Source organism: Porites lutea, chromosome 2 (assembly GCF_958299795.1).
Source record: "Porites lutea chromosome 2, jaPorLute2.1, whole genome shotgun sequence".
In the NCBI taxonomy this organism is placed as follows: domain Eukaryota; kingdom Metazoa; phylum Cnidaria; class Anthozoa; order Scleractinia; family Poritidae; genus Porites; species Porites lutea.
Genome location: NC_133202.1, coordinates 32,023,560 through 32,050,446, shown reverse-complemented (window position 1 = coordinate 32,050,446; position 26,887 = coordinate 32,023,560). Strand labels below are relative to the sequence as shown.

Here is a 26,887-nt window from a genome sequence, read left to right as displayed (position 1 = left end):
TTATCTTACTGTTCTTGTAGAGATGGATGTTGCATGATATATCCAAACCATGTGTCCCTGATTGCTTGGCGTTGCTCATGATTGCCTCTAGCTGACAAGACTCCAATGACTAAATCATACGTCGGAAGGGCAGACAACTTGCCTTGATCTATACAAAAAAACAAGTTTACTCTACCATCGACCCGGCTTTTCTCCTACAGAGAACATTTGCCAGAAGGGGTTGCTTCAAATTAGCAGTTGGGGTAGGGTAGGTTGAAAAACTCATTAAGCTTGCATTACCAGACATATTTCTCGGTGTAAGCATTTAGTGCTGTACACGGAAAAAAATTCCTACTTAGTTTTTGTTGTTTTGTTTTGTTTTTTGATCAAAAAATTTTCCCTTTGGCTTTTTTTCCATTATTCTCACCACTGACCTCACCTTTCACTGTATAGCATAATTGCGATAACGTATTTCTAGTTTAATAATTTTACGATGTATAGTAAAGATATTCCTTGTTACTCTAAGTGTCACTGTAATTCAAAAACTGGAAGCAATTAAGTTGGAAATGTTTTAAAAAAATCTCAAAAAAAGGTTTGAGACCAACCATGCATGAAGACCATGTTGTGGTTGTATGCCCCAAATTAAAAAATCTACTTTGTGCTTTTCATGAAGTATCTACAGAAGTATGACTAAAGGTTCATACAAGATATGAAAAATCACCTTTCTGCGGTCTTTCAACCAACCCCTCATGGCTGAAATATTCTGATATCCAAATCAGTTGGCAAACGATGCTCCCCAAAATTACAAGAAACTGACATCTTCCAGGCATTAGTGAAGACCATATGGATAAGAGGGAGACTGGGGACAGTCGGTCAGCGTGCAAATAACTTCAGCGTTCATTTACTGTACAACGAATTGTCCTTTACAAAGCCTTGGGATGAGTTGGTTTGCTTTGAGAAAATCGCGGCATCTGGTAAGCAAAAAACAAAAACAAAACTAAACAAAACAAACAAACAAACAAAAAAAGGGTATATTTTATAATCAAAACATTAAGATTCTTTGTGAATTCCTGGTTTGATATAGAAGCTGCCTTTTTACATTTAAAATGATAAATAGAGACTCAAGTGCCATCGACCTTGATTATAACCGTATTTATTCGAATAAAACAGCTGAATAAAACGCCCCGGCGTTTATTAAATTTTTAGCGTTTCCAATGCGGCGTTTATTCAAGGGCGGCGTTTATTTGAGGGCGACGTTTCTTTCGAAATCACGTTTTTTAAAATCACTGACAACAGTTATTGTAAATCGTTTGTACATGTTATCACTGATGTTATGTAACTTAAAGGTTCCAATGTCTCTGTAAATCACTGACAAGAGTTATTATAAATCGTTTGTAAATATTATGTAATTTAAAAGTTCGAATGTCTCCCTTCATATTTTGCCGAGATAGAATCGTAAATGTCTGGATGGTGTAACTTACCACGTTGTAGCTTAGTTTTTCTTATTATCCCCGAGTGAACGCCACATTCTTCTGATTAGGTGCGGCGTTTATTCGAGGGTGGCATTTATTGGTTATTTTTGTTTCCATCTGCAGCATTTGATCGAGAGCGGCATTTATTCGAGGGTGGTGTTTAATCGAATAAATATGGTACTGACTTGTTGCATGTTAGAAACTTTAAGGCTTATAAAGTATCTCTATATGGTGGTTCTTGATGTACGGTTCTAACCTAACGTTTGTTTTATCATTTGTCTTTCCTAGTGTTTGCGATCATATCAAATTCTGTTAAGATCTCTTCAGATTCAAGCTGAATCTGAAGGGGAAAAAAAGCTTGCTGGAATTTTAAGGCAAAAATTTGGCGCCTCTCATATTGCTGTCAAGGATGTTTCAGGTCAGTATTTTCTAAAAATCAATGGATTATTTGTGCTGTTATTTAACAAACTGCCATTAATTTTATCCTTATCAAATATATATCCATCCCCTGGTGTGTGGATGGAGTGGTGTGCACCCCCCCCCTCCAACCCCACCATCCCCCACCATAAGGGGTGTGAAGCTGTGACTGCATAGAAACAAGCTAGTGACCTTTTATGGGGTGTGGAAACCTATGGAGTGATTTCTGTACAGCAAATACATTTTCCATAAATCCTCGAACACTTTTGAGGGAGGGGAGTGGGGGGGACTTAATAGAGAGGGGGGCTTATTTGAGGGGTGGAGGGGGGCTTATTAAATTTAGCAAACACGATCAGTTCTTCGCAAAGGGCCAGAATACAGACTGTGGAAAACCTTAGTGACAAGAAGTTGGAATTCATGCAGACGAAGATCAAAAACAAATCCGAATTTCCAGTTGGTGAACAAACCATCCTGGATCAGTCCACACTAAGTTTTACAGGCATGATTGATTGATACAGTCTATCATTTATAAGTGAAGAATAGTAATGGGGAGGGGAAGGGAGGGGGAGAGGCTTAAAAGAGAGAGGGGGCTTATTAATTTTTTTCCCCTGAAAAGGGTAGGGGGGGGCGGGCGTATTGGAGAGAGGGAGCTTTTTTCAGAAAGAGGGCTTAATAGAGGATTTACAGCATTAGACATACATGTTTGACTTACATGTTTGACTTTCATTCATTTTCTCACCTAGCGGGGTGCAAAGAAAGTCTGTTTTACAGCCTGTCATTTGGGCAAGCTGTAGCTAGCATGTACTAGCCCACATGTCATTTCAACTAGCCCCCAAACCCTATTGATTACAATCCTTCTGTAATTTGAATTTCCCCAAAAAACAGCACTTGCCCGTCGGGCAAGTTAAGAACGAAAATCACTAGCCTTATAGCAAAATCCACTAGCCCCGGGCTATCGGACACGACTTTCTTTGCACACTGCCCAGCTTAGTAGCTATTTCAGGACATCCTATTTAGGGTTTTCTTTTTTGTTTTTATCCTCCTCTCCTGACCCTGTCCCTTTGGGTATTCTATTTGAATCTCAGACTAACCTTCAAAAATATTGGCCTTTAAGATCCCCTTTCCCTCAGAATTTCTAATTATGACCCTCCATGGCCTGGGGACACACAATGGGGCTATGCAGAAATCCTACACAGATAGTTTCTGTGGCCCTTAATATTTAGTAAGGGCAGGTAAATGAGTGAAAGGTTTATTCATTTATACCTAACAGAGATAAATGTGTTGGTTTCGGTCCATCAGTGTTTTTCTTTCCATTAAAAGTAATGCAGTCTATGAAGACTTGATCATTTTCAGCATTTCTTGGATGAACATGGAGTCTTGTGCCTCTGGTACTTGTAGAAAACACCCACCCACACAAAAAACCTACAGACCTGTTTGCAGAACATCTTATACTGTAGGCAGCAGTTGCCACCTGCTGTTTGAACTGATAACAGAGTTAGTAAAGCTTTGATTAAGCTGGAAAAATTCAGGTTATTGCTTGTTCCAATTTCAGGGGGTTGTGGAGCAATGTATGAAATATTCATTGAATCTGAAGAGTTCAGAGGGAAAAGACAGGTTCAACAACACCGACTCGTTAATCAAGTAAGTTAACATAATCGTCATGATGAGGCAAATTCTGTGTCCAAGTAGAAATAATTCTCTTTAATGGTTTTAATGTACATAATGGGATTGTATGTATACAGATAGTTGAATAAAGGTATTCATTTCATACATGTATTTTTTTTTTCTTTTTAGGCTCTTGCCGATGAAGTGAAACAAATGCATGGATTAAGGATCTTCACAGCAGTTCCTGGAGAAAACAAAAGCTAGTAAACAATCTTCAAGTTCAAACAAAGCACACAATATGCTTATTAAAACATACATCAAACAGTGCCACAGACTGGAGAGATCTGAATATTGCAGCATCTTCAAGTGCACTACTCCCTTTTTCCAAGTTTGTCCATTATTTGGTCTGTACAGACACAACTTGTGAGAATCTTTGGGACACATTAAAGTCAACATGTTTTCTTAAATAGTTTTCTCAAAAGACAATTATTTTATTCATTTAAGAAGTAGCAAATGATACCAAGGATGTGCATCAATGCTATCGACAACTAAGGAAGCTAATTCTATAAAGTCCATCTGAAGTTAATGTGTGTAAAATAATTTATACAAAATTTATCAGCACTTTTCACCTTTGTATGAATAAAATTTTGAATTTTTAAAACGTCTCTTTTCAAATGAGTTTCCTTTATTTAAGTTACAGTGTACATGTATGTATGCAGGGCTGTTCTCTAGCAGGGCCCGGTGACCCCTGGTGCCTAAGTTTTGCTCTCAGGCGACAAGAAAATCTTAGTTTTTTCATACAATCATATGCTGGGCATCCTAGATTTTACAGTTTTAGAGTAAATACAGCTGTTTCTTCTTGCTCCTTGCTGTTAGGGACGTTTCGTCAGGAGGAACATCTGTGACTAAGTGACAGAAATTCCACACTGATGACACGAATCAATGTTGACATAATAAATATAGTCATGGCATTCCAAATGTAAAGTTGTTTGATTTTGTTTCTTCTGGTCGATTATGGTAAAGTTTTGTGTTCGACTGCAAATGAGCTACAGCAAAACTCAGATGCCTTTTCTAAAGAAGAATATATTCCAAGAAAATTGACTGTTTTGGAGTAGATTGATAGCATTTACATTTTACCTCCGTGGCCTCTTGTCTTTTGCCTGTCATTCGTAAACAATAAATCAAACAATACAACTACTATGACTATACTAATCAGAGCTCCTGACCAGATTTCGGACAGATTTTACGTCATCAGTATGGAATTTCTGTTGCTGAGGCACAGGCGTTCCTCTTGGCAAACGTCCCAAGTTTCTCCAGAGGGGATAAAAGTCCGCAAACAAGAGAACCAAGGAAGTAATTACTATATGGGGTTACAATGTATGATGAATAAAACTGTTTACCTACTTACTATAAAAAAGCACCCCTCCCCTCCCCCCCCAAAAAAAATGCAGTAAGGAATAATACCAGAAAATCATTTGAGTTACTGATAATACCATAATTTTTAATTATGATTATGTAATAATTACCTTTAATAGGGCATTGAAAGAAAAGTTTAAAATAATAATTTATTTAAAGAAAGTAAGATAGCTCTTTTAAATAATTTGTACCAAATACTTAAGTTTGTGTTTTTATTTCTGAAGGATTCACTCCATTTTTCATAAAGTCTCAAATCATCTATGTGAAATGAAAATAACATTGTCTGCATAATAAGCACTGAGTCATACATGAGTGAACTTCCCCCCCCCCCCCTAAAAAAAAGGTGGGTAACCACCTTCCCCTCCCATCAACTTTGGTATAAACTTTTCCATCTAGCCTAAGAACTTTGAACGCTAATACTATCTATACAGTTAGAGCAATGTATTCCTGTGGACCGTTAAAGTGAGGTAATAAATAATAATTGTTCCTTGAATTATTAAAGAATGGAAGTGGATGAAAATGTAATTACTGTACATAAAAAAAAATCCCCCTTGGATCTGCATGGTGCCGCAACAATGACAACAAAAAATTTATAGTGGGACCCCTACACCTGTATATGTGTATATGATAACCAAATTATAGAACCACTGAGGTCTTCTCCCATAATTCTACATTACTATAACTGGATCGTTGTAAAGGGGGTCTTGGAACAGCGATGTAAGCAAGACAAGATGAAATGGCCACAAATGACATAAAGATAGGGTTAAATACCAACAGGGACATGGCCTATCCCTCAAAATGCGAAACGACCATAAATTATTTTAAATTCAGACTACAGACATGCGGACAACCCCCACCCCGCTAAGAGGGCCCCATCATAAAAGGCTTTACTCGGCTTTACAAGTAATCTTGATGCTCCACCTTAATTTTAAATATATCAAAACCATACAGGTGCGTACATACTGCACTGGGAGCAGTCCATTTACTGTCAGCCAGGTCAAGGTCTGGCAAGACTAAAGAGAGAATGGGCCAAGATGTAAGCAGGCATACTCGCAACTAACATGCTTGTTCATTAGGGACTGAGTGCAACTGTATCATGCATGGATATAACCCTAAAAAAATACTATGTACAATAATATACTAACTGCAAAGCTGTTATAATAACTAAACTAAAATGAAACTTTATGTTAACTGCCTTCTGTGTGGTTGTTCAGAGAGAAATAGTGTTCTTTTATCTTCTTCATGTCCTCTTTGATGCTAAAAATGAAGAAGGAAACATACAAAGTAACTAGTGAAAGCACTCAGCATTTACAATTTTATAGTAATAAATCAGTGAAAAAAGATTGATCTTACAGTGTGCCTGTACGTGTCTGTACGTGCAACATGTGTGTTTCAAACTTATGAGTCAATTTATATTGTGTACTATATAATAATTTATTATTATTAATTTTTATGTCCAATCAACAGAATGTTACATTTACATTAATATTTTACCTTGAAAATAAAGGTTTAAAATGGTTGTGAACCTCTTGCTTTGTAAGTTCCACTACTTCTTGCATTGAATACTGAAAAATGAAGATACAGTGTACAATGTTACATAAATCCATTTACAAAAATGTTAATCACAAAAAAGGTTAAATATGGCTACATGTACATGTAGCAATATGACTGAATTCTTTAGCCTTTTAGAAATGTTTATTAAGAGCCAGCATTCTTGAAGGAAGTTTGAGGCAAAGGTCTTTCACGAATATGAGAGAGAGGCTTGAGTACTTTTATTATTATTATTATTATTATTATTATTATTATTATTATTATTATTGCTTATATCAATATAATAATAAAAAAATTATAAATTAATAATAAGAGATCAGCAAAACATTTACCTGCACTAAACTTGCTTGTCGTCTAAAATAACATTTTCCTTCTTCATCCTCATACACTGGGTGAAGATTTGGGCAGTGTTGACTTTTCTCTGTTTTTACTTTTGGTTTCCATGGAAACACTGTAATTTCCACAACATAAAGGGGCGCAGGCAAACCCTAAAAGATGTCCAAATTGTGTAAGTTTGTTTTCAAAAAAACAAATAATCTGGACCAAAAAAGGTGATTATTTTGTAGCCTGAGAAGACTGGTTTCCCACTTGATTCTGGTTTCCCCTTGAAATGACATGAACAAGTGCAGATTGAAGTTTCACGCTGATGTCACTGACGTTGTATCTCTAAGTAGAACTGGGTTCAAGGTGGTGCTTTTGATTGGTCATGCCACAAGAGAAATCTGCTTCGACCAATCAGAAGCTTTTACTCAGATCTATATTAGTAATACGTCATCAATGTGGCATTTCTGCACTTGTTCGTCAGATGTCATTTTGCAGGTAACCAGTGAGCGGTGGTGTCACAACTTGTTGGCCATTTTCTCAGGCTACTTTTTGGAGGCTAATGGTTTATGAAAATGTCAGCAGCAGATTGAAACAATGCTGCCAAAGTAGCTACCGGTAATGTTTATACTCAATCTACTCTAGAAAAAAAACATTATTTAATGATTTTTCACTTGTCACTTTCAGAAAATCCTGCCCAGTAATATCTTACATGTCATGTACAATTGTATCAATTAACCAATCACTTTTCACTTTTAAGATCATAGACTTCCGAAAGTTTTAAATAGTGAAAGGCAACCCAAGAGACTGATGGGGAAATTAAGTTTTTATTTGACCAGACTCACTTTGGAGTGGAAGACTTTCAACTGCATACACAGTTCCAGCCTAAATGAAATGCACAGATTCATTGCATGTTAGCAGACTGTTTTATCGCTAGTTCAGAGTGAAACAGACTTTGGATGCTTCAAGTTTCAAGTTACAGGCCAGTTCACTCACTTCATTAAAGGCATCCATAGCTTCTCGGTCACACCAACAGTATTCTGATGTTCGAAGAACGTGAGGTCTGTGTCGATTTGTAGTCTCCTCATCATCTCTACACACAAAAAAATAGACATTACATGTACAAAAGTAGGTTGAGTTTGATCATCCGGGTGAACGTAGTCCTGAATAGGACTGTTGTTGTTGACAGTGACTGACGTTTCGACAACCTGTGCGGTAGTCATCTTCAGAGTCAAAGTGAGTTGTATCATGTCAGTTGATGGTATTATACTCTGGTTATTGATCGGTCAATTACGTTGCAATGTTATTGGTCGTCTGTCAGTTAAGCCATGATGTTATTGGCTATGAAGACTCGTAATCAGTAATTGGTGCGTTTCGTACAGGAAAATCAAAAAACGGAAAAGGGAAGTTCAAAAGTGTCTCTCTAAACATTTATAATTTTGTGCTTTTTTAATTGCACTATGAAAACATTCATTGTTAAAGATTCCATAAGTTGGGTACTGAAAAAATGTATAACAGTTGTTGCACATACGTACATACATCACAAAAGGTGAAAATTTACTGTAGTGTTAGTGTAATTATTGTTATCCAAGGTAGCTTTCAATTTAATCACGTAAATATATGTACAAGTAATTCCGCGATGGGGGAAATAAATGGCGGGGACTTTACAATCATGCACATGGTTTACAGTGTATGATGATGTGCTTTTAGTGATATTGCCAATGCTAGCAGCCTTCATTACTATAATATTAATGTACTTCTAAATAGAAATTTATATGAAAAGTCATACATTTTTTTATTATCTTTAGTCAGGATCAACAGCTTTCTATAATACAATGTAGCAACTAGGAAAACCTTGGGAGACTGTCTTATCCTGATTAAATCATAATGTTTTCTTTCATTGTATCGACATGTGTCCAAATCAAAATTGATTAAAACAAACTCAGATGCAAGAAACTGACCTATCATGTTGAAGCCGAAGCGCTGTCTCAACATTACCCACTTCCTCCTTCCTTATGACTGGTACGATTTCTACCTTGATTTGAAGCAGAAAGCAAATAAGAGTTAATAATAATTAATTGTTTTGACCAGCTGCATTGACAACATTAATTTACCTCCGTGAAAAGAATCAAAAGCCTTCATGGAGTGCTAGCCCTAAACCAGATCTTGATTTGTCATTTTTTGGGGGTGATTGATTGACATTAGCGAGCTTTAGCATTGACAACAATGACAGCAGCAAAAACATCTACTGTATTGTATTATAATCAGTATAATATACTGTACATATGTAGTATAATAGTAAGTGTACTGTAGTATAATACACACTGTATGTACTGTAGTATAGTAATTAATTGACTACATCTGAATGTGTTACATGTATGTAGTACTTTGTAATATTCTTCTGGAACTGGAGGTGTGTATCTGCTAAGTGCATCCTTGACTGCAATAACCACATGATCCTTCTGAATAAAGACAAGCAAGGACAGAACAAGTATTTGTTTAGAAATCAATATTTTTTTGTACAGTAAATGCACAAGGTAAAAAGGTACACCCTTTAAGAGTAGAGCTAGCCAGCCAGCCCCTGTTAGTATAAAATTCCAACAAGCGACATGACCTTGAAACAGCGACATGAGCGTAGACAGAATGGTGACCACTGACATAAAAAAGATGGGTTAAATACAAAACAGGAACATGGCCTACTATTCAAAATGCAAAACTACCGCATTTAAAATTTCCACAAGAGACATACATACGCTCTTCCCACCCTGAGAGGGCCTCATGAACCTGCACATGAAAAAGAGGCAATGGTGTGGCACGGCAGTGGAGTGGTCAAAAAGGATATGTGTCATGAATAAAGAAAGAAGCTTTTCCACATACCACTACCATCAATATAACCATCAGATGGGCATGACATTAGAAAGAGCCAAATTTAAAGTACAATGTAGTTTTGACTGGGGTCCTGGCATATATAAGGCTTTCATTGTTCCCCTAGACAGAGACTGTTGGAGAAGGATTGATAATTATGATATTTTATTCCTGAACCCCCTCACATGGCAAAGGGATCTGATGATGATGGCATGGTATACAGTATTTATGTCACAGGTCAAAATTAAATAATTCAGACTGTTAATTTCAATTTCTTTAACCTCCATGTTCATTTACACTGTATTCTCTATTTCCTTGGTCTCCTAGCCCTAATTATCCATGAATTAGGGCTAGGGGAAAAAGGGAATTGAGATTCAATCTAGTTTATTTTAACCTGAATATAATTTTGACCTGTCATACCTTGTCCAACATGTAAGTCAATATTTTACCTGGTAAAGTGTCAAGTTTAATCCCTTGACGCTACCATTGTCCACAATCCCAAGATATATTGTGCCACCTTTGCCAGTGTTCAGAAAACCATTAATGTTTCTACCAACAGAGAACAGATACAATGCAATTTTCTATCAATGAATGATTTCTTCATCAAACGACATTCCAATAAATTTCCCAAAATACAGTGTGACCATACCCTTCCCTCCCAAAAGAATGGATTTATTGTTCTTTGACACTCCCTCTACTCTGGTGGAAATTTACAGATTGGTTTCATGTAACAAATGCTTCAGATTTTACAAGACTTTCATTTCCCATGGAATTGCCCATGCCTTCTATAAAGGAGAGCTGTGCACAGGGAAATACACGTGGCTAAATATCATTTAGGCAAAGTTAAACAAACTCAAGCGAGTTGGTCAGCGGTCTTCTCCCACTTCAGTATGTGACCTACAGGGAATTGCAGGGCTCCTTGTGTGCCCTTTTGCTAGTGTTGCTTTGCATTGTAGCTTTGCTTGCTGATCGCAGCGGATCAATTTTTGCCTTGTTGCGAATCATTATGGATTCTTGCTGCTTCTCCTCCTTCCCTGCCTGGTGGTTTTGTAAGTATTTTCTCAGGTAAGTATTCTCTTAGGTACACCTGTCTGTACAATGTGACGGTGCCGGTTAGAGACCGCTGTTGGGGTGGTTCCTGCTTCCAGGGTTGCCATGGATACCTCCTCTCTGCTTATTGCATTTGGCCTCCTACTAACCTTTAAGGCACCTGCTCCGAAGCTCATCATTAGCGATGAGTTTAAATGAAGAAGTACATGAACTAAGCTTCTACATGACTACCAGGTAGCTGGATGGAAGTATAGTGCATGTAGTTTCAAGAACAAGATTTTTATTGGAATTTTTGGGTCAACTTTACATGTTTTTGTTTTTGTTGTTGTTGTTGTTTTTTTGCTCTTTCCTCACCCAGCCTGTTTGACTCAGTCCTATTGATCTTTGGTAAATGACGGCAAATTTTGTTATTGTTTTGTCTTTATGGTAATTGATCCTCGATGCCTCGTTTCAAGGTGAAATTATCTTTTTTAAAAAAATTGAAACTTTTGCAAGTGCAATCGAGGCAAAGCGGGATTATTATCATAAATATAAAAGGATAGTAGTACCGCGGCAAGTTTGGAATAACGTGCTTGAACTTTCAGTGTGGTTTGACGATCACGTGACAGTCCATATTTCACATCTACTTGCAAATTGTATTCTACCGAATGATCACGTGTGCACAAGACAGCTACATTTTTTTCTCCAATTTTAATAGTTATCTCTTCAAAGTTTAAAATCTCAGAAATAGCAATATTAAAACCCCAGTCATTTCTCCTGAACGCTAAAAATCTTAGCTCACCTTGAGACAGCTTTTCTGGATCGCCTGTCTGTCCCAGGAATAAAACACCAATGCGGGACTTCCTCTATTGAAATATTCCTGTGACCTTTAAATTCATGTGTTGTATCTTCTTCGAACGGAACAACTGAATGTAAAACGTAAAAACGACGCGAAACTTCAGAGAAGCGAGTCATCTTGAAGCGTGCGTCAGTCCGCCATAATGGTTTCACCCCTCTCAACCCCAGGCCTCTGTGAGCCTCGCTTTCAGAACAACTCGCCTTTCACGATTTCCTTCCATTCTTGGTGCCCGCCATATTTCTGAAGGGTTTGTTTCTGTTGTTGTTTCCACGGAATTTACGGTCTTTGCTTCGATGTTTTTACGAATGTAATTACACTCGTCTTTCCTCTACCGATCGGGGAAAATAATTACGAATAATTAAGAGGAAACAATCCTCAAGTAAGACAAAGAAATCGCGACTATCCCGACTGATCGATCAGGAACGACGCCGGCGGCTTTTCGCTGAAGAAGTTGCACTGCTAAGAAAAGAACTCAAAAGTAAAAAAAATTCAACGACGATATACGCACGTTTAATCTTTAGGACATTTTATCTGAGCTGGAGCCAAAGAACTTTACTTTGCCTGAAAACAGCGTCTTATGATAGAACGCTGGTGAAACGAATGGCGAACACAGCTCGTTCCCGAGTCTACTCGGATGTCAATGTTCACCGTCCAAGAGAATATTGGGATTATGAATCTCATGTCATAGAGTGGGGGTAAGTAGTCTCTTAATTTTTAACTCGTTTTATACACACTTTAAAATGAAAAGGTTTTGAGTAAGAACTCGCCGTTTCACAAAGTTTTCTTCCTTGAACCAGCTTGCAGATCTTACTTGGTCTTGTACAATGACATGCAACGTGCTGATCATTATTTTATTGTTCAAACCGAGGCGGGTAGGCTGAAATGGTCCACTAGCTAAGGATAATAAATTTCCATGTACGTGAAATATTTCCTGGTAGTTGAAAATAACAGTGCTTTATAATAATGTGAGAGGAGACTTCCAAATTCATATTTCAGAAAGCTTCAGTGTACATCTTTAGCTAGTCAGTATCTTCACTTCTAAATAAGTAAAATGCCATTTTCACTCACGACTTCATACACTGTAAGTGCATATCTGTTATCAGCTTAGTAAGCTTAGGACCCTATATTTTCACCTTTCTGATTAAAATATTTTTTAATCAGTTTATGAAGATGATTTTGTTGTGCCAGATACAACTGTATCTTACTCTGTGAAGGAATTTTGTTCCACTTGGACTTAATTTGCTCATTGCATAGCTATATTTTTAATATCTAGTATTTCCATACTTTAGATTTATGCAATGATGTTGCCATAGCAGGTTGCCAAAGCTGTAATTTTAAATAACTCCAATTATGTATTTTAATTTGGAGCATAAGTCTGTGATTTCAGCTTGGATGTTTCTTTTTTCTTTTTCTTTTTTTCTTTGGCTTATGTCATTTTGATGTTACCGTTGTATTTTACAGTATTTTTAAGTGTTTAGTTGTTGCTGTCTCGATAATTTACCACAGCTCCTAGTAACTCTTAACTTGGTGGGAGAAACAAATTAATATTTGATGACATGTAGAAGTTGGAAAATTAATTGAGCACACACGATTCTGTTATCTGGCAATTGCCCTTCGATTCTAAATCTTTGCCATCAGTAGATTTTCTGGTACAGTTATTGTTTCTAATTCACCAAGGTTAATGTTTCAAGTATTTACATTTCATTAATTTTGATAAAGTAAGGAATGTTATTATTTTTTGTCTCAGAAGAGGGGGAATTTTGACTCAAAGCCAAAATGTAAATGCCATGTTGAGATTTTGTTGCCTGTTTGCTTATTATATTTGAATTTAAAATGGCTAAGACATTGAAAAAGGGGCTTGCTGCAATACATATTGTACACAACTGAGTAAATTTTTATAAGAACTCTTACCATAGTTTTTGGTTGGACACACTTACATGTACAACTGTAGCTTCTGGATGTGCCCCAGTTTTTTCCACATAATTTTGTCAAGTTAACAAACTGACGAAAAGGCCAGATATACATGTACGGTACCTGTTTCGATTGGTAAAGTTGGCTTTTACTACATCAACACAATTTCTAACTTTGCGACATGTATAATTACAGTCATTTTCCCTTGTTTTTGTTTTTATAAGCACAACAATAAAATGACACAGCTTGAAGAAAAAAGAGAGGAAGCTCACTCGTACTCAAGGAAAAAAAACATTATTATTTTTCTAAAGCAGGGTTGGGGTTTTTAATTTTTAGGGCACTTGCTATCTGAGTGGTGGTGTTCAGATTATGACCACCTGGATACACTGTAGTGATGAATGTTAGAAAATCTCAGTTTTTTGAAAGGCTGAAATTGAGACTCTGCGTAATTCTTGTGTCTCAAAACATGAGTTGTTTCTGCTTCAAGACAGGAGAAACAAGTTTTGAGTCTTGAGTTGAGACTGTCATTGTTGTGTCACAGGCTCTAATTCTCTTTAGGAGCGGGCACCTCTGAGCATGTCACATTCCACTTTTTCCTTTATTGACAAACAAACAAACCTGTCAGGACTGACTTACGATATATGTAATGTACCAACAGATGTTACAATGTCAAAGTACAGATTGAAATGTGCTATCAATGCAGAGTACAAGAGACGATAGCATTTCAAGCTGTTCAGATGCATTGTAAGTGTACTTCAAACCCGAGAGAAATGCAGTCTACAGGTATATGAAAGTTATACATGTACAAGCATGCAAGGTCCAGATGATGGTATTGATGCCTTTGTCAACCATTTGTGAAAATTGGGACTCTCATGTAATTTTGTCTTGTTGACTAATGAATAATCCTCACTGGCTACAATGTAGTGATTGAAGTTACAGATAAGGATTTGAAAGGGCGGCTACTTAGATAACAGGCAATTTTGTTGTGAAGAGTTTGAAATGAGTAAATCAGATGACATTACAAAGCAGCAGCTAAAGACGGTCTCTGGCAAACGAAGAGAAGGAATATGGTGTTGACAAAGTTAATGCACTCAAACAGAATAGCCAATCACATGACAGCACATTAAAGAAAAAAAATACATCGCATTCCAAAGGGCAAAGTGACAAATCTCAGGAAGAATCAGCTAGAGAATCATGGAAAAAATGTGTAAGTTCTGTGAAAACCTGATGCTTCGTAGAACAAGACAATGTCCTGCTGGCCAACTCTGCCTCAATTGCAACGAGGAAAAATCACTTTCCGTCAGTCTGTGAGGCAAAACATCCTTTTTTTCTTTCAAAAAACTGTACCTCATGACTGGAGATTGGAGATTCTGAGTAAAGTAAACAACTAACTTTTGCATAGTCTTGCATATTAATTTGTGGAAAATGTCCTGTGGAAAATGCTAGAAATGGCATTTCCAAGACCCTAAATTTAAAAATTTTCTGGGGGAGCATGCCCCCAGACCCCACTAGGTTATGCCACCTTTGCCGCTACAGCTTTTCTTCCATGCACGTGTGCATCTTCAAAATCTCATGCTACATGTACGCCCCTGTCATGGGACATGGTGACACCCAAGAAGAAGCAGTGAAGGATGCTATGACATTAATCTGAGGTGACTCCTCCAAAGAGCAAGAGAAATTAACTTGAAGCTGAACAAGTCCAAGGTCAATCTCAAACAAACAGAAGTGAGCTTCATGACCAGATCCTGGAAAAGTGAACACTTTTTAAGAGATGCCTAGGTACACCTGTAAGACAGAGCTGAGAAACTTTGTGGGCTTATTGAATTACCTTTCAAAGTTCCTGCCATGTCTTTCAATGATAGCTTTCAAGGAGGCAGCATGCCCAAGTGGTCGGTGCATCAGACTCAATTCAGCGGTCCCAGGTTTGAGTCCCACTCTGGCCACTTGCTGGATTTGTTCTCAGTCCTCCCAAGTTCAAAAATCCTTGGCCATGCTTGTAAATGTAGCCAACTAGCTGCCTCCTGCCAGTTGGGATTCTTAACCTTATTATGTCCATTTGAATTTGTTTGTTTCATTACCCCTAAAAAAACCCCATAAGGGGAAAAGGTAATCAAGTATTAATTTTATAATATTATTTATGATAAATTTATAGCTCATCCATTGACATAAAAGTATGCTCTTTTTGGAACATTTACTATTAATTTTTGAGAAAGGTCATTGATAAGGTGTCAGGAAAGGACCAGACTTAAAATTTAATATTAAAACATCATTCTGTTGTTGTTGTTGTTGCTGTTTGCCACTCTTTACATCCTACATTGTACAACTGTAATGAGTCTTCTCTATTTTATTTATAGACAGCAAGATAACTATGAACTTGTGCGCAAACTGGGGAGGGGAAAATATAGTGAAGTCTTTGAAGCTATCAACATCACCAATGATGAAAAAGTAGTAGTTAAAATTTTAAAGGTTAGTGATAAATAAATAATAATCAAGTCCTTAAATCTGCAGGAAATAAGTGTTGCAAGAAATATCACAATAGCTCTCTTTGGAAAAGAGTGGTAGCCTAAAATTAAGTCCAAAGAGGTCATGCATCATTGCTTTAATAGTGGGATAGAAGGGCCAGGGTCAGCAAACTCACAATGCCATACCATGCTGTATTTTCCTGAAGCTGAAACAAGAGAATGTTGCAGTGTCCCCATACATGTAGCCAGTGACAATAGTTTTTACAGTGGAATTCAATGCACCCATTTCCTCAGACAATCCCATAACATAATGCTCGTGCACCTTCTCTAGATTACCGGCTATCACTCTCTGCGCCCTTCCTCCAAAGTGAGGTATTCATGAACGGACCAAGCAGAAGCAAGCACTTCATTATTTCCCATTGATTCACTCTTTGTGTCTGTTTTATCTTTGAGACATAACATTAATTTTGTAATTATCTTACAGCCTGTTAAGAAGAAGAAAATCAAAAGGGAGATAAAAATCCTTGAAAACCTTAGAGGAGGACCCAATATCATTAATCTTCTGGATGTCGTCAAAGACCCTGTGGTATGTTTTTGCTGGCACTCTTTGTAGAATAAAGAAGTCATTCTTAGCAGTTTGTTAGCATGGACAACACTTAAACATGTAATAAAGTTGTAAGGAAATAATGTTTCAGCGTTTCCATTATAAAGGAATGGAAATAAATAAGAGTTCACCGGGAGTTAAAGTATTCTAAACTTGCATGAATGAACACAGCTAGACAAAGACTTTACCACAGAGTGAATACGTTTGCACGTTCAAAAGCATTTCCTTAACAAGGCAGTCAAATTTGTTCTTGCATTTTTTTCAGCACTCTAACTGCCTCATTGGTGAAATGCTTAGCATCAAGCAATTAAGCCCACCTTTGAACGGCAAACAGATTAGTCTTTGTCTAGCTGTGTTCATTCATGCAAATTTTAATTACTTTGACTCCTTTTCAACTCGCATTTATTTCCATTCCTTAATAAAGCCATCATGATGTCGCCAAAAGGTCAGAACATTTTTGTTAGTTTTAACATGTTTTTGTTTCTCTGAATCATTATTAATGGACAACACTACATTATATTATCAAAAGCCTTTATAAAAGCCGGTTACTCAAGGCACAAAGCTGAATCTCACTGGAATCAAGTACAGCAAGAGTTTAGAGTTAATAGTCGAGATTCTTTGCTTATTCTGGATGCTCAATCCATGCAAGGATTAAGTATCAATGGTCACCTTACTTTTTGTACTAGAACAAAGCCCTGTTTTTTATTCAAATTGTCAACTTGCATTGTACTGTGATTTATTTGATAACGCTACATCTGCAACAACTACAGCCATGTGCTGAAATGCTGTCAGTAACTACAGTGCCACAGGTTCCAGGTGCATTTTTTTGTTCATTGCCAAAAACAGGAAAGAAAAAAATCAGGACTGGCTTTGTTTTGCATACCATGTACTGTACACCACACCACACCACAGCCATTCTGTGCTGTTTATATGTGTTTGCTGAATCCATATAATCAAGTACAAAAAATAAGTATTACTGTCCCATGGACTATCAGAACTTCAGAAATACTGAGAATTCTGCTAATCAGTGGTGTTTTTATTACATGTACATGTACACTGCAATGTACATTTAATATTCTGCTATTAAAAGTAATCCCACCTTTCTACTATTATTTTTCTTTAAATCTGGCCAGGTGATTACTCACGTGTACTGCTCAACATGATTTATTTATTTTTAATTTAGCAGTGCAATCACATAATTGTCATTGTTTTTGTTACAGTCTAGAACACCTGCATTAGTGTTTGAGTATGTTAACAACACAGATTTTAAGGTGAGTTGTAGGTTTATTTTGTTTTTGTGTAAAAGGCTTGTGCCAATAATATCAGTCAGGGTGCAAAGAAAGTCAGTTTTACAGCCTGCCATTCGGGCAAGCTATAGCTACCATACGTACTAGCCCATAAGTCATTTCAACTGGCCCCAAAACCCTTTTTGATTAGCAGGATTGATTGCAATCCTTCTGTAATTTGAATTTCACAAAGAAACAGCTCTTGCCCATCGGGAAAGTTAAGAACAGAAATCACTAGCCCGACAGCAAAATCCACTAACCCCAGGCCATCGGACGTGACTTTCTTTGCATGCTGATCAGTACTGGTATTTTCTTTGGGCTTTCTCACCTTGAATCATTTTTGTTTGGAAAATATTAATTTTACTTATTTTTGAAACTGTCTTTTTTCACAGCAACTGTATCAGAAGTTTACTGATTTTGACATCAGATTTTACCTTTATGAGCTTTTGAAGGTTAGTTTTAACTTTCGGTTTGGTAATGATTATTATTAGTTCAACCCTGTCATAATAAGCTGGTACAAATTATGTAACTGGCAATTTTGCCATTTTTAGGGGAATATTTTCCACCTAAGTGTAGTAATATTAAATAAAACCTTTACAAAGGTAGGCCTTTGCTGCCTGCTACCCCTGTACTGTGGTTAACTTGCCTAGTATTGTAATTAAGTCAGAACCCTGGAAGAGTGAAAACATCACCTTCAGTTCTTTTTTCTGACCCCAACCATCTCATTGCTTATTAAAAGGTCACTATTATCTTTGGTGAATGATGTTGTACTGTTTACGTTAAAAGCAAAACCTCCCTATGAAGACTCCTGTACGCCAGACACCTGGCCTCTATAGAGAGGAGAAGTGGGACGTCACATTACCCTGGTAGCAATATTTCTGGATCACAACAATGGGTAGCTTAAGCAACAATAACAGCAACAACAAAAAAGAACGGCCTAAAAGCAACCAGTTTATATTAGCAAAACTACAACTTTGCATGTGCATCCGCTTTTTTGTACATTTCTTAGCCGTCATTGCAAGTCTGCGACATGAAACTTATTCATTTCACTCGCCCGCTTTATGGAGTTGGTGAGCACACCAAAAAAGTTTCTTTTTCTTTTTCTAAACCGGATGTGTTCCTTTCAGGGTCAACCCCAGACAATTTCACCAAGATTTTACAAATTAAATAAAATTGAGTATAAACAGTGATGAAGTTTGAAACAGTGCAAATTGAATTTTTAAGTGATGTTTTTTGGTTTGTTGTCATCCAGAAATTTTGCTGCCATATCAATTGACATAATGAATTCTTGTCTCTTTTGAGGATAGTAGCCTTGGTCTCAAGAAACAAATTTTTATTTCATAAAAAATATAATTCCTAGGTACCTTAAGCAGTACTTGTTGAAATACCACCACCATTATTTATTTTGTGGATACAATTTTACACGTATATTATACACTATTGTTTGTGATTTGTATTCTATTTAGGTAATTATTTACTTGTTTATTTTTATTTTGTGTTGTCAGGCTCTTGACTACTGTCACAGTATGGGTATAATGCACAGAGATGTTAAGCCTCATAATGTCATGATTGATCATGACAACAGAAAGGTATGCCAAACTACATGTACATCAAGTAAGCCCAGTTCTTTTTACATTTTCAAAGTCCCTTCATTACTACAGAACAAAATATCTTGTCTATTCAGACTGATAGAAAGAAATGGTGGTGAGAATTCTGTAATGATAAGGCAAGCGCCTACAAGTAGCTGTTTGAAATAAAACACTTGATTCACAAATAAAAATTCACTTAGTACTAGATCTTTTTCATGGCCGTTGTCTCCATGCAACCCAACCTTCCCAATTCAACCATACTATACTGAGATACACATATTTCTATAATTAACTGGTCAGTGTTATATCGTGATTCATTGACAATCAGCAGTGATATCAGGCAATAACTAAGCTTAAAATGTCTTTTTTTTTCTGTTGTGTTATTCTCTTAGTTACGATTAATTGATTGGGGATTGGCAGAGTTTTATCACCCTGGTCAAGAATACAATGTTCGAGTGGCTTCCAGATATTTTAAAGGACCAGAATTACTAGTGGATCATCAGGTACCTTACTCGCCTTTAACCTGAGTTTTTTGTTATAATTATTATGGCTGAATCCGCAAGTGGGCTAGATGAAGCAAAGCCTGTGTTCTGGTTTGCTAACTAAGCAGTCAAGGTGTCACTATCTTATGCACAGAGGATTTCCTGCATCAGTCACTTAAGGAATTGAACATTGAAATTCCAGTGTTATAGCCACTCAGCTGAGCTGCCTCTAATAAAGTTTAATGCTGCAAGTACAGAACTTTTGCTTTAAATTGGTCTTCATGATGTTTGTTTTTTTTTCCAGGAGTATGACTACTCCCTTGACATGTGGAGTTTTGGCTGTATGTTGGCTAGTATGGTAAGCTTTTTATGAGTAAATTATCTGTATCTGCCAGCCTATTTAGTGATAAATTAAATTGCTTCACTGAAGCAGATGTTGCACCTGCTACATGTATGATTTAAGGTTGTTATTGTCACCTGAAACCAATATTGAAATTCAGCTATGACATACATGTCAATATATGCAAATGAATTCATAGCCTGCGTAGCAAGCATTTCCAATCGAAAGTTAGAGCGGAAGCAAAAAAAAGGTTGAAGGGGGAGGGGGAGGGGAGAAGAGGAAACGCTTGCCCGCAAACCCCACGATTCTGGAAAACGCCCCTTGATATTTCACGGTTTGGTTCATTTGTAAATTGACAGCTCGTCAAAATACAAACATAACGAACAGATTACCCCTGGATTACCAGATTTGTAAAATTACTTTGTTCTCTAATAGAACACGTTGCAGGCGATTGCAAGAACTGTAATAAAAAAGATTTACGATAAAAGAAAATTAAAACTATGAGCGATTGCTGCAGAATTTCTTGTTTTTTATTGTGTAGCTTTATCTCGTCTGAAACCTTGTCGACACGTCAAAAAAGATTTGTCCGGAACAATTCACTCCTCCGGGTATACGTTTCGCAGAGCGGCTGCTCTTCAGCCTGTGTCGAAACGTTCTCTGCAATAGATGCCGCTAAATTTCCAATAAACAAAAAGAATCTTTTTATTTCAAAAAGCTGACAAATCGCTTGTCCATGGCGGCTTTAGCTAGTGTCGAGTACCGATGGTCTGATTTATGTTGATGTTATCTCCAACAAAGAGTCCATTTTTGCCAGTCAGATCTGCACGCCGTCATTCTCAATAAATTGGCCTTCCCTAGTCTCCACTGCTCGATCTCCAATTATACTTTGAAGACTCTGACCTCATAAACCTTCGCACAAACACGATTCCAATAAATATCAGTCCAAAGCATTTGTAATCTGCGACCACAAATCAGATGAGACGAGATCTGTGACGCACGAAAACAAAGCATACCTGGTTTGATTGATGTTTTGAATGCTAAGTAATCAACACTACCCGCACCGCGCCAATCAGAGGCTGCGTTCGTGGGCGAACGCAGTTTTTCAAAATCGTGGGGTTTGCTGGCAAGCGGTTCCTTCGTTCCCCTCCCCCTCCCCCGTCATTCATGTTTTTTTTGCTCTTGTCCCAGCTTTCTAGACGAAGATCGCGAGGAAACGCTTGCTACGCAGGCTAATGAATTCATTAGTTTCATTCTTTGGACTTGCATGTGTATTAACTAATCTATTCAACCTCCATGGTTCAAGTTGGGTTGACCTCCCTACCTCGGTTGGGTTCAGTGGCTTGTTTTATGCAATGTGGTGTTACTGGGGACCTGTGATTTCATTCAAAATAGCTGCAATACATCCGTAATTAAAAAATCAATTTGTTCCAAATCACGTAGAGGCTAACCACAATTTCTTCATGCTTAAGCTCTAAAACATGCTATAATTGATTGTACAGTGTAAATTACCATTCAATAGTGAGTTGACACTTAATGTTTGATCCTCAAGTGAGTTGAACATCAAGTGTCCACAAGTCAGGGATCAAGAATCAAGACATGCAATAATCATTGCTGTGTAACTTTATATGTAAAAAAATATGATCTTCTCCTTGCTAACTGTTAATTCATGTACCAATGTATTTTCTTGTTGTAGATTTTTAGAAAAGAGCCATTCTTTCATGGACATGACAACTATGATCAGGTTTGTGCAAAATAAGAGCAATGGCCTCTTTGTTAGAAGAGAATCAGTATGCGTTGGTGTTTAAGAGTTGAATGACAGCAGGATTGTGCTCTAACAGGGCACAGTGGCCCCTGGCACCTTACTTTCAGTCTTAGGTGACTTCGACATCCTCGCTTTTTCATAGAAATCCTCACTGGATACCCCAGATTTCTCAGATTGAGAGCACTTGGCTCCCTTCAATAGTCTAAGAGCATAGCCTTGATCTTTGTCTCCTGCATATTTACATGTACAACTGTAGTTACTAGTTTAGTAGTTCAGCTACAGGGGCTGAACCCATTCTAAGATGCATGTATGTCCTACATGTAATATTATTATTGCTTAACTTAGTCTCTTTTTATGATACAAAAGAATGTTGTTTTTTTGTGGTTTTCTTTGGCAAAATCTATTGCTGTGTGGTAATAGCAAGCTTACCGGGGGAATTTTTAACTTTATTTTCAGCTGGTCAGAATAGCCAAAGTGTTAGGAACAGATGAGCTCTTTGAGTATGTCGAGAAGTACCATATAGAATTAGACCCAAGATTCAACGACATCTTAGGAAGGTGAATTGCAAATGCTTTATGTTGTTTTGCACATCTCAAAGTATGTCAAACAATAGAAGAAAAGCAGGGGCCACCATTTTGTTCCTGAGTGTAATCATGTACAGGAAAGTCAAACAAATCAGTCATGTCAATTTTTTTGTTCTTTTCTTCTACCGCGGTTTGTTTAGTCTCCCTCACAGCCGTTTTTTTTGTGTCATCACGCAACACTCCTCCCTACCATTGCTACCAATGAATGGTCACACCACAGGATTTCATCCATGTCAAAGTAACGCAACAACTTCTCCTCTCTATAGCGATGCTTTGCCCTCAGTTGTTGCACATGCACAGTAACTATTATACTTACATGAATTATAAGGATAATTTTTACCATCTAGCCTAACACGAGTAATGTCGTTGCAGACATTCAAGAAAGAGATGGGAGAGATTCACTCACTCAGAAAATGAACTTCTCGTAAGTCCAGAAGCAATCGACTTGCTGGACAAGCTCCTAAGATATGATATATCAGTAAGTTGAAACTTCTCATGACACACTATTTTGCGTTTGCGTGCACATGGTATGTGGTTACTTCTCTCACAATCACAACCAAAACCTCTAGTCCATAGCTAGACATACACTTGTCTGCCCTTCATGTGGGGAGATTTCATGTAAATGGTGTTATACTGTGAAAGCTGCGGAGTGAGAAACTCTCCTTTTGAACTGCAAGTTCTAGAAAGAAAAACGAGATAAGAATATAGCCAGGTATCAAGGAAAAATGTTTTTGACCCGACTTAGGGTTGAACTTGCGACCTCTGTAATAGATCTACCAGAGCTGTTACCCACTAGGCTATGAGGCTAGTTAGGAGCACTTCTTAGCATTAAGGTTTTCAAGTCCAAAACTAGGGATATATTAAATTCACACGAGTCCTACGCAGCTTACACAGTCACTTAATTCACCTCCATCTCTTCAGTCATTTCCATGACGCTCTACGAGGTGAACATGGGTCTCAATTATGTTTCTTTAAATGGAGTTGACCATAATTATCCGTACATCTTTATTCATATTCAATATGTATTCATATTCACATTCATATTTTCTTCGACCAGTAAGATTAGTACGTGTTTAATGTCTTGTATTGTGTTTCCCTTGTAGGAGCGCCTCACAGCAAGAGAAGCCATGGAACACCCATATTTCTGTGAGTTGCAGTATTTTTCCACGTGCATGGACATTTTAACCTAGTTTCGTCTGGCACATACACTCTCTCTAGCTATTATAAGTGTAACTTTTACCATTCATGATTCTTTTAGTTGAAATACAATATCGCTTCGTTATAATGTTTACTGTTTATGCGCGAAAACCGAATTCATATGCGTTTTAAGCTACGACGAGGGCAAGAAAATGTCAAACAAACAATAGAGGTAAACATCGAAACAGTTCCTCCTTCTTTAACCCTTAAAACCTTAAGATCAAAATTTGAATTCTCATTTGTTGCCCTTATTCACTTCCTACAGAAGTAGTGGGGAGAAGTTGATAAAATATCAAGCATATTCATGTTGTGTGATCATGTCCGTAATTCTCTTGACCATTCTGTTTTACAAAGCATTGATATTGCAAGGAGAAATTTGATGCTGGTCACTCTTAGGGCTTAATTAGTTAAAGGGTTAAGTGACTGTTCACACTATACTGGATAGCTGTCACGAAAACCATACCGGATGGGGCTTCTGTTCACACAAGAACAATTGTGGCGGGTCGATTTCTGTGACGGAACGAAGCTGCCCCAAGCCGATCTCGAGAGTGGAGCGTCACATATCGGATAGGTTTTGTGCCATACGCTAATGCAGTATGAACACCTATTCGGGCCCGTCACGGAAGTAAATCAGTGGGAGCGAGGATTGGGACCCACTGAGACGGAGGTAAATATTCAGGAGCAGGGCGGATGAAGGTTGTACCCGAGAAGCAAAGTTTGAAGCAGTACAACGCCACTATATCAAAATATATCAGTCTAATTTTTTGTTATGTTATATAAAATTTATCCCCCTTTAACATGTGTAAAAATTGAGGTTAAGAAGTGTTAAGCTTTTGCAAACGAAACGGCGAGAGACGATTAGGTGATATTTAGTGGAAGGAGGAGGTATTCAACACTTTCAAATTAAACTCAAATTTTGGCATTATACGACCAACAAGTTTGACTTATAGGCATACAGATACAAGCATATGAAACTGTTTATTGATATTGTTATGAAACGAATTTATCTATTTAACATTGTAGCCTGAAATTACAGAAAGAAAATAGGATTTCCGGTTTGTAAAAAGGAACATTTCGCCGGCCTTCAAACGCACCGGAAGCGCGGAAAGAGCGCTCGTGCCAGTCCTACTTCGCATCGCACATTAAATAAAGAGCGGAGCGCTCGTTTCACCGCCCAACATTTATCCGCCCTGTTCAGGAGTGAGTACTGAAATACCGGCGCGATGTTCGATATGTGTGAACGACTTGTGTCGCTCCGGACAGTTGCTGTTCATACTATACGGTAATACCGGATAGCTTTTCGTGGCACCACTAGAAAAAAAAACTAGCTATAGCTATAATGAGAATATAGCCTTATACTTAGTGAGTGCGTTCTTCTCAATGGCTTATCTGCCCTTTTGTAGACCCAGTGGTGAAACAAGAACAGCAAAGACTGGCCTCAGGACAACAAGTGATCAGCTCTCCAGTTCCGATGCAGTCCAGTAACACCCCCACTCAACAGATTGGATCGCCCATTCCACCATCTTCATCTTCGCCCCTGCCAAATTCCACACCTGCATGAAAATTGTGTCGTTGTCACCGAAAACTTGTGGGATATGGGCGTTAACTCACAGCTTGTTTTATTACGGGAGAAGATGTCTGCTTCATTGCCTCCAGCTTCCGAAACGAAAATATTAAATCTCTATTTGTTGAACACTTTTTGATATTCCAGATTATTGTATTAAAAATATCCCGTGAAAATAGAGTCACCATTTTTTTTATAGACGTGCTGAAGGGCTTATTTGAAAGATCCCTTAGCAGGGAAAAATAGAAAAATTGTAGGATTACGAGACTGCAAGTAGCCTCAGATCCCATTTTCACGGATCCGAACAAATGTTTGAACGGACAAAAACTTGCAAGGATATTCGTCTTTCGTTTATACGGGACCCACAGAACTGTGCTAGTTTTTGAACGACAAACAATACTGCTATCTGTAAAAGAATTGCACGGTTCCATGCAAACGGGTTGCACAGGTAAAAAAAAAACTTCGTTTTGTTCGGACCTGCGTAATGAGGGTCTCATATGTTCTTTAACGTTAGTAGGGTAGCACGTGAGGTTCACGTGGGGAACGAAGGCCTCTTTGAACTCGCGTGCTGCCCAACTAAAAGAGACCACTTGCAGCCTACAAAGTGGTGCACTCCGGTATCAATGTGGTTACAGAAACTAAACTGTGTAAGTGGTTATTTTTAAATGAAAGTTTTCTTAGTATTTATCGGATTTGCCAGTCTTCAGTACTGGTCGCCTTTTGTTTTACCAGGCATGAAAATACTCTTGTTCCAGTATGAACGTCATAGAGAAATAGCTTGCTGTTTGTTGGCCGCCACAATTTTTTGGAAACGTTTAATTCATCGGGAATTTCGATTGCAGAGGTGTCTGCTTTTCTCTCTCATTTCTGAGCAATGTAAAGTTCGGTTTTATCGACAATAATGTATTGTGAATAGTTGTTCTGTTTTTGTTTTTTTTTGTGGCGCCCTAATGATACAGTTCGTAATGTGTTTCTGTGGTTTAACGGTGTAATTGTTTGGTTCTTTATGAATGTAATCAGTCATGTTTCTTTACACTTACAACTGTTTGTCGAACGGTCCTTCTTCACACGAGCTGTATTGTAGTACTCAAACCTTGTCCGTGAAGGGAAATGTTTTAAAGAATATGAGCAATAATAAATATAGAGTGTCGTTGTTGACTCTGATTATCGTTTTATTCTGTCGCCACGGGCTAGTCGCTCTCACGAACTTCACTGCCATGGTAATCAACGAACCTTCTCTATTGTGGCTACCTGACTCTTTAGAACAACTTTGAGTAGTGAGTGTGGTAATAAACAGTACTATGGCAGTAAAAATACTTAAACGAGTTCTCCGGTTTTAATTCATTAAAATTTCCGGATTTAGCGTACACAAGATTCCGGATTCATAGCTTACTCAAAAATTTCCACTTTGGAGAGCGGATTCAGGAAGTTGCGGATTCTGGCGCTTTCCATTTGTCAGAACTGGCCAACCGGACCAGTTATTTTGACAATGAAATCGGTTTTTTCCAAGGGTTTTTGCTGAAGAACCATCTCCTTCATACACACTATTTAGGATTTGACTGATCTAGCTGGATAGTTTTGAGTAATAGTAA

At 37.6% G+C, this 26,887-nt stretch overlaps 4 protein-coding genes across 6 annotated transcripts in view; 2 read left to right on the top strand and 2 right to left on the bottom strand.

Annotated features, from left to right (window-relative positions):
* Positions 1 to 851, bottom strand: part of LOC140928339 (UDP-GalNAc:beta-1,3-N-acetylgalactosaminyltransferase 2-like) — a 14,580-nt gene extending 13,729 nt beyond the window's left edge. For both annotated transcript variants that reach the window (XM_073378079.1, XM_073378078.1), the window contains exons 1-2: positions 701 to 851; positions 10 to 148 (exon numbers count right to left, since the gene is read on the bottom strand). In XM_073378079.1, the coding sequence (XP_073234180.1) occupies positions 10 to 148; positions 701 to 809 (248 nt within the window). In that variant the 5' untranslated portion in view covers positions 810 to 851. The remainder of the gene's footprint in view (positions 1 to 9; positions 149 to 700) is intronic.
* Positions 852 to 871: 20 nt separating this feature from the next.
* On the top strand, positions 872 to 3,951 carry LOC140928338 (bolA-like protein 3). The gene is made up of 4 exons (XM_073378077.1): positions 872 to 953; positions 1,740 to 1,869; positions 3,421 to 3,509; positions 3,663 to 3,951. The coding sequence occupies exons 1-4, from the start codon at positions 918 to 920 to the stop codon at positions 3,735 to 3,737; spliced, it is 330 nt and encodes a 109-aa protein (XP_073234178.1). The 5' UTR covers positions 872 to 917; the 3' UTR covers positions 3,738 to 3,951.
* Positions 3,952 to 5,336: 1,385 nt separating this feature from the next.
* On the bottom strand, positions 5,337 to 11,661 carry LOC140928337 (uncharacterized). The gene is made up of 8 exons (XM_073378076.1): positions 11,458 to 11,661; positions 10,076 to 10,175; positions 9,149 to 9,223; positions 8,723 to 8,796; positions 7,758 to 7,854; positions 6,773 to 6,928; positions 6,384 to 6,454; positions 5,337 to 6,146 (listed from the first exon to the last, which is right to left on the bottom strand). The coding sequence occupies exons 1-8, from the start codon at positions 11,628 to 11,630 to the stop codon at positions 6,077 to 6,079; spliced, it is 816 nt and encodes a 271-aa protein (XP_073234177.1). The 5' UTR covers positions 11,631 to 11,661; the 3' UTR covers positions 5,337 to 6,076.
* A 54-nt stretch (positions 11,662 to 11,715) lies between these two features.
* LOC140928336 (casein kinase II subunit alpha-like) lies at positions 11,716 to 26,453 on the top strand. Of its 2 annotated transcripts, XM_073378074.1 has the most exons (13): positions 11,716 to 12,209; positions 15,780 to 15,891; positions 16,372 to 16,473; positions 17,712 to 17,762; positions 18,170 to 18,229; positions 19,283 to 19,366; positions 19,759 to 19,869; positions 20,153 to 20,206; positions 21,882 to 21,929; positions 22,407 to 22,507; positions 22,907 to 23,012; positions 23,638 to 23,680; positions 25,135 to 26,453. In XM_073378074.1, exons 1-13 carry the CDS (start codon positions 12,115 to 12,117, stop codon positions 25,290 to 25,292), a joined length of 1,125 nt encoding a protein of 374 aa, XP_073234175.1. In that variant the 5' UTR covers positions 11,716 to 12,114; the 3' UTR covers positions 25,293 to 26,453. The 2 variants fall into 2 exon arrangements, with proteins under 2 accessions (XP_073234175.1, XP_073234176.1); XM_073378075.1 differs by lacking the exon at positions 16,372 to 16,473.
* Positions 26,454 to 26,887: the final 434 nt, after the last annotated feature.